This window comes from Micropterus dolomieu, linkage group LG18 (assembly GCF_021292245.1).
Source record: "Micropterus dolomieu isolate WLL.071019.BEF.003 ecotype Adirondacks linkage group LG18, ASM2129224v1, whole genome shotgun sequence".
NCBI lineage: Eukaryota > Metazoa > Chordata > Actinopteri > Centrarchiformes > Centrarchidae > Micropterus > Micropterus dolomieu.
In genome coordinates this window covers 619,489-627,148 of record NC_060167.1, presented here as the reverse complement: position 1 = coordinate 627,148, position 7,660 = coordinate 619,489, and the positions used below count along the sequence as shown (strand labels likewise).

Sequence of the window (7,660 nt, the reverse complement as noted above, 5' to 3'; positions counted from 1 at the left end):
ATGTGGGGCAGGACTTCAGCTCTGACTGGGTTTCTGATGGACCTAGGACAGGACTTGAGCTCTCTGACTGGGTTTCTGATGGACGTGGGGCGGGACTTGAGCTCTAACTGGGTTTCTGATGGACGTGGGGCGGGACTTGAGCTCTCTGACTGGGTTTCTGATGGATGTGGGGCGGGACTTGAGCTCTCTGACTGGGTTTCTGATGGACGTGGGGCGGGACTTGAGCTCTGACTGGGTTTCTGATGGACGTGGGGCGGGACTTGAGCTCTAACTGGGTTTCTGATGGAACGTTTGTTGTGCTTCTTTTCCCTGTTTGTGAACCAGCAGGATTTTGACTGAACTTCCATCCTAATATTTCTATAATGGTTGTGTTTCCTCCTCCCTAAGCCCCCTCCCAAGCCATCACCCCAACTGATACAGCACACCCCCCATCCGTACAGCGAACCCCCTACAATAATCTGTTGCAACCTCCAGCAAACACACCTGTCTTATGATTTTAGTTTTGTCATTTTTACTCTCCAAAGTATCCTGTTTGTTTGTTTGGGTTTTTTTTGGGTTTAATTTGATTTTTGTTTTTTACTCTTTGATTTCTTTTAACATGTCTTTTATTTAACCCTCTAACCCTTCTCCATCCAAAACTCCCTCTCCCTTACCCCTCTCCTTCCCTCCCTTCACCCTCCGTCCCTTCCCTCCACCTCCTGTCCCTCCCTCCCTACCCCCGTCCCTTCCCCTCCTCCAGTTTAGAGACCGCCAAATCCACCGCCCAGTCCTCCTCCATGCCGTCTCCCGTTGACCTGACCATGAGCTTCACCCAGCCCGCCCCCCCTGTCTCCGCCTCGTCCTCCTCCTCCTCCCCCCTGGCAGCGATGGGCGCCCCACTGTCCCATGCTCCCATGCTGGGCGCTCCCTACGCCCTCCCCCTCTCCAGCCTCCTGGGGATGAAATCCATCCCTTACCTGGCACTCTCCACCCCTCCTGGCTCAGCGGCGGCGGCCATAGGGGCTCCCATGTTGCCGGGTTCGATGCAGACGGCGGGCGTTCCGGTCCAGGCTCACGCAGCGGCAGCTCTGGCGTCCTACACGGCCAAGATCTCGTCCTCCGCCAACGGGATGAAGAAGCCGGAGAGACAGAAGTTTGCGCCGTACTAAAGACGGCGGCGGAATGAAAGGATGAGTTCGCATCACTGAGGTAGCTTCTGGGACTGAGGCTGGTTTTCAGATGGAAGGGCAGTTTTATTTTCTCTCTCCTTATCACTCTCTCTTTCTCACTCCTTCCTCTGCCGCCCCGTCTCTTATTCCTTTCTTCTTGATCACTCAAAAATTTCAAAGTGGGATAATTGGAACACGGATGATTTCAGACGTGAAGCAGCGAACAGGGTTTGTCCGAGCAGCGCTGCACGGTGCGAGTCTTGGTTCACCGTGGTCGGCCCTGCACCTGCTGTGGAAACATGTCGTCTCGGCACAGAACTTGTTGCTTTAGTTAAATCAGAGCCTACAGAAGTCAACTCAGAACCTGCTGCCAAACTCTGTTAACTGATCCCAGCCAAGAGCTCTGTGTGACGTCCAGACACCAAGCTGCAGAGGCTCATGGGTAATCAGAAATGCAGTGAAGGGGGGTTAAATGTTCACGCTGATGTCTGTCTGAGCTCCAGAACAAACAGAAGTTAAAGAGTAATTCTCTCCATCTTGCTTTCTTGACCTTTTCTGTCTTTGAGCTCTTAAATGAGACGGGACTAAAATATCCAGCGTCCGATCACATGTTCTCATAATGCTGACGGTCAGCGCTGATTATTAGGCCGCATGCGGGATATTTATTACTTTTCATTTCTCACTGGTGATAAAAAATGTGCGCAAGCAGAGAATCCTGTCCGACAGCTTCTTAAAGATGATGGATCACTAAACCGGCGTGATGCTTTGTTTTGGTGTTTAGCGTCGCTCGTGCATGAAAGCTGCACTGGGTTAATAAGCCGCTCAGGGTCGCGGACTCCTCTCTGCTTCCCCAGTGGAGATAAGTTGTCTTCAACACAGCCATAACTCAGAACGTGGGCTCACGGGGGCCACAGAGCGCATCAGCTGACGTCTGCTGGGGAGTTAACTTTCCATCCTGCGCAGACAAACCCACGTTCATGTCTCTGAGTGCAGCCTGCAGAAACAGCGAGCTCGCGGTGAAATGGACCGTGACGTGTGCACCCAGAGACATGAAGACAGCATCAAGCTCTCCAGCAGGTCTGAGCGTTTCAGGCTTTCACGTCGTCGTCGTCGTCTTCCAATAATCCCACTTCGCGTCTCAGTAAAAGACGCTTTTGTTGGACTTGTGTTGGTGACTCTGCAGCTCTGCCCTCGTCGGAGCGACTCTTTGGAGCTCCTGTGTGATGAAACTGATATTAAAGGTCGTTTGGGCCACAAAGCCTGTAAAAGCCATAGAGACTATTCAGCTTTTCCCTCCTCGTCTGGTTCCTGCTCTCTTTTGTCCTTATTCTCTTGTATACTCTCGTATTTATTGACTAATATTCCCTCAGAGTTTCTATCACTGGTCACTAACACTGAGCCGAACGACTCGGCTTTTGTATACAAAGATGTCGACTTGTATTTGACTACTTCCTTTCTGCTTCCTGTCTGGGTTTTTCTTTACTCGTGGTATTTGTTGTATAGAGTTTTTAAACACACATACTAGATTTAAAGACGTCTGTACTTGTTTTTGTTCACAATTCTCGTTTGAAATGTGTTTAAATTATTTTTTAACTTATTAAAAAGGAGGATTACATTTATAGTTGTAGAAAAACCAACGTGGCTGCAGGTCATTACTGTAAAACTAGATCTGAGGCTTGTTTTTTTTAGTTGTGTGAACACAAAAAAAAATACTGATCACTGTAATGGTAATAACCCGATGTTTCTGTTAGAGTAGTGTTTTCACTCGTGAGCTCAAACTGGACGTTTTACCACACACACCTTCTAACTGTCGGCGCTGCTTCTCAGCTTTCAGCATCCACGGAACTACAAGTACAACCGCCGCTTCCTGCGACACATAACTCTTGTGTCCTGGTGTAAAGGAGCTTCAGGTGCTGCGGCGGCTGCAGTTTACAGAAACAATCAGAAATAAGTGCAGCGAGGAGCTTTGGTGAAGTTATTCAGTGCTGTTAATCACTGTCAGCTGTTGGCAGATACTTCAGGGACACGCTGTGATAAGATGCGGCTCAAATCTGGCTTTTCCTGGAGGTTTACCAGACGAATCCATCACTCACTCACTCACAGTGTCACAGATGAAATCAACATGTCGCGGTGTAAAAGTACAGCAATCCATCAGAAAGACCTGATCATAGATATAAACCTGGTAGAAAAGGGGCCTTCAGGTGCCGACATTAAACCAGCTACTAATTAGCCAAAACCAAAATATCAGTAAGCTCCCGCAGCAGCCTGCTGTGACTCACATTAACACTTTCATTCAGTCTGCTAATGACCACACGTTCACGAGCAGTGGCAGGCTGCAGACACACGGAGCCCTGTAAATGTTATGCATTGATATTATTAGCAGTCTGCTGGTGACGTTAGTTCCTGTTTAGTTTTCATTGATTTGTAGTAAAGCACCAAACAAACCTCTGGACATTTTTATAAAAATATCTGTTTCTTTCACAGAACAAAATAATGAGATAAATACTGGTACCAAAATCAATAATGGTAACAGCACACCTGCAGCTAACGATTCGTGTCATAGATGTTATTAAGTCGATTATTTTACCGTCACACAGGAGCAAAGAAACCAGAAAATATCCCGATTTAAGAAGCTGGAATCAGAGAATTCTCCGTAATAAAATGACTCAAACCGATGAATCGATTATCAAAATAGTTTCCAATTAATTTAACGGTTGCAGCTGTAATGCAGGGCTGCTACACTTCAGAAGTGTTGATCCCAGCTGATGGAGAAGCGGATCAGGACCGCGGTTCTTGAGCTTGCTGTGGTTCTGTGTGCGTGTGAAGGCAGAAAGCAGCGCTGGTTTTCCTTCTGTTTCTCCAGCTGACCTGACGCTCAGCTCGGTTTACGGTCCTGCAGGGGGGGCGGAGACTAATGCTGCATGTTTGCTTGGCCTCACTAACACACACACACAGATACATGTAAATACACACATAAAGATGATTAAAGTGGTGGAACACACACACACACACAGGCCCGGTCGCTGCACTGACTCCTCCTCACTAAGCCGTGAACTCAAAGCAATACTGAACAGAGCCGGATGAGTAGCATCACACAGGCAGGCAAATATACGTGTGTGTACTTTTCAGCTGTACATGAATATTTAAGTCGATGCATTCGAGTTCTCTGTTCCTTTAGTTTGGTTTCAAAAGTGCTGATGATAACAACGTGGTATATTAAACCAGCTCACTTATTTTTATAAAGTCAGATAACCTTGTTGATGAACTGAATTTAACTGTTGGATCGCGTCACCCGTCCGTCTTTCATTTCATGTCTTCCCGCTCACTGTCCTCGCGTCTCTCGACCATTTGCATGAGTCCGACTTGAAATGACGTCTATGCAAAAACGTGTGTGTGTGTGGTTCAGCTCAGTGGTCTGTGTGTGGGTTCACCTGGAGGCTGAAGTGCAGCTGAAAGCAAAGGGCTACGGTGGACGCAACACATCCGCCCTGATGATCGACTCACCGTTAGTTTACAAATGGAGAGAACCGGTTCTGAAGAAGAAGCTGCAGGTCAGAAGCAGGGCAGAACTCGGGAATATAAAACGAACAATGTTTTCTTACCAAAATGCTAACATAGATCTGAAGCGGCTGAATAAGCTGATAATAATAATTTTAATACGTTTAATTAGGAGATTCTACCGAGGACGCGTCTCACGCTCCTCACGTCCATCTTTGGTCGGGTTCAGACTCAAACAGCAAAGATTATTTTGGTCTAACTTGCACCTCCTCCTTACAGAGACTTTGTTGCGCGTTATACCAGGTCACCTGACTTCTTCTGCCTCTAGAGGCCTGACAGAAAAACCTAAATCTGGGTCGTAAGAAGCTGCCCGGCCGTTTCTCTGCTGAGGACGGGCTGGCTCTGCAGGTTTGTGGACTTGTTCAGTAAAGAAACGCAGCAGAAGCCCTGAGACGGATTGAATCAGGAGGCTATCCTGACTTTTAGACCGATTCTGTTGTCCCACCACAGCTACATCATCTAAATCGTCTACGATGGTTTTCTTCCTTTTCAAGTTTCATTGTTGACTTTGGAAAAAGCAAGAAGGAGAAGAATAGTCCACCTACTGGTCACATGGGCTGCCGTAACACACAGGAGCCTCAGAAGGCAGCACTCTCGGGTGAAGGCGACAGAAAGCAATCTGCAAATGTGCAAAAAATGTTTTGTGTGTAGAAGTCAGTCTGTATTTTTGTGGATAAGATTTTACACATCACAAATGTAAAAATATATGTTTGTAGATAGTGAAATATTTGAGCATTAACATTTGTGGATTGTTTTCTGTGGGTATTAAAGTCCAATAAAATCTTCCATAGCAGTCCTGCTAGACGCCTTCTGAGACGGCAGTTTGAGTCGTTTTGAACGCGTGATGATAACTGAACCACCTCCACGGCAGCCGAGCGAACGCCACCTGCTGACGGGGAGGCCTACGAGACGCAAGTCAGTGCGGCAGAAAAGCACGGGCGTTTCATTTTATTTGTTGTTAAATGTTTTAATATCGTCGACTGTAAATTCATTTTTAACATAAAAACACCTTCACTGAAGAGACGACTGTAAACACATTTAATCTGCGTGGATACGAATGACGAGTTCGGCTGCGTTCCGTTTGCTTTGGAAGTCAGAGGTCGGAGCTGGGAATGACCGCGCTCCACTACAACAACAGATGACCTCCAACTTTCTGACTTAAGACGCAGTTCCAGTTGAAATTTCGAACGCCAAATTTGCGACTCCCCAAGTTAAACGGAACGCAGCATTAGCGTCCCGTGGCTGGAGAAATATAAAATATTACCAGTGGAAGTTCTGGATATTCATCAGTTATTGTTCCTAAAACTAGAATAAACAGAGAAGCTGTAGTTTATTGACTGAATGAAGAGGACTCAGTCTGGGTGAAGCTGAACTAATCACGCTCGCTGTTGTGGAAACATGAATTCAACCTCTGGTCTGATTTTTAATGAACACATTTCAGAACGGCGTGCAGAGTTTACTGATTAACGGCCGCTTCTCCTGCGCTCTCTGTGAGTCTGAAGTCCTGAACGCTGTGCAGGTGTGTCTGTTGGTCAGGAAACGCTCGTCAGGGCTCATGTGTTGCAGGAATCAGACCCTCAGGACAGAAAGACTTTACCAAACAGGAGGAGTTCACTGTGTAACGCCGCTCTCGTTCCAGTTTGTACTACAGATGAACACACACACTCACTCCGAACCACCTGCAGAAAAAACGAGTCCGGTTCTGAATAACGTATTGCACTTGAACATGAAAAATCCATTATGACCAGATATTCTGCATATGAAGTGCTACCATCTCTGTGTTTTAATTTGTCCGTCCCTGTGACGGTGGGAGGTTTGCTCTCTGTATATCAGCCTGATGTGTTTGTGACTCTCTGTTTTCTTTCCATTCATGTCATGTCCTAATAAATAAAAACCTCACTGAAAACACCGCAGGCCGAGCCGTCTCTCATCTCTGTGGGTCGTTTCAGAGCAGATTTTTATGTTCCTGCATGCTGCAGATCCCAAACATTTCACTTAAATTACAGTGTGAACACCTGAGGAGGGTTCTGTGGTTACTGAGCTGTCTGAGCATCACTGGGACCAACAGAGACAGGCTGCTGTTTGGGATCAAATCATCACTTCTACAGGACAAACTCCGGCGTGAAGGACGACAGAGCTTCTTCTGCAGCAGTCTGTTCACATAAGTTGCTAATTAAGATCTCCTGCACAGCTCCAGGATCAGCTGCCATGACAACTGAAAGTGTTTGTGTTTTTGTCACACTGACCTGTTTAACTAAGTTCATCTAATAATATGTCCTCGTGCATGAGATATGGTGTAGAAATATATGTAATAAATGATATTATTATCTGTATATGTGACATAACACGTTGTCTGGGTCGCTATTCAACACACGCAGGCTTATTATTGCATACCATGCCGATTATTCCAAATTATATAACATATATTTTATCAAATATACACTGCTGGTCCAAAGGTTTTAGCACGCCTCCACGTTTGTAGCTCTTCTGTAAATCTTAAGCTCAAGATCAGTGAAAAACCTTTAATGGTACCAAACTTAAAAACAGCATTTACATTCTCAGATCTAAAAAGAACAATTAATGGAGTTGTGTAAACTGAGGTTCAGGAACAGGACCAGGCCTCTCTCACTTATTCTACCACCTGCGCTTCATTCAATTCCTCCAATCAGCCACCCGTACTTCACTCATTCCATCGTCCCTCCATCTCGACTCCTTCGTCCCTCCATCTCGACTCCTTCGTCCCTCCATCTCGACCTCTTCGTCCCTCCATCTCGACTCCATCGTCCCTCCATCTCGACTCCTTTTCATCCCTCCATCCTCGACCCCTTCGTCCCTCCATCTCGACTCCATCGTCCCTCCATCCTCGACCCCTTCGTCCCTCCATCTCGACTCCATCGTCCCTCCATCTCGACCCCTTTTCATCCCTCCATCCTCGACCCCTTCGTCCCTCCATC

At 46.7% G+C, this 7,660-nt stretch overlaps 1 protein-coding gene across 1 annotated transcript in view; it reads left to right on the top strand.

Annotated features, from left to right (window-relative positions):
* The window catches only part of LOC123956936 (poly(rC)-binding protein 4-like), a 62,020-nt gene extending 55,405 nt beyond the window's left edge, over window positions 1-6,615 (top strand). Inside the window, exon 11 of the mRNA XM_046029507.1 lies at window positions 740-6,615. Within this exon, the coding sequence (XP_045885463.1) occupies window positions 740-1,148 (409 nt within the window). The 3' untranslated portion in view covers window positions 1,149-6,615. The remainder of the gene's footprint in view (window positions 1-739) is intronic.
* The last annotated feature ends 1,045 nt before the right edge of the window (window positions 6,616-7,660 follow it).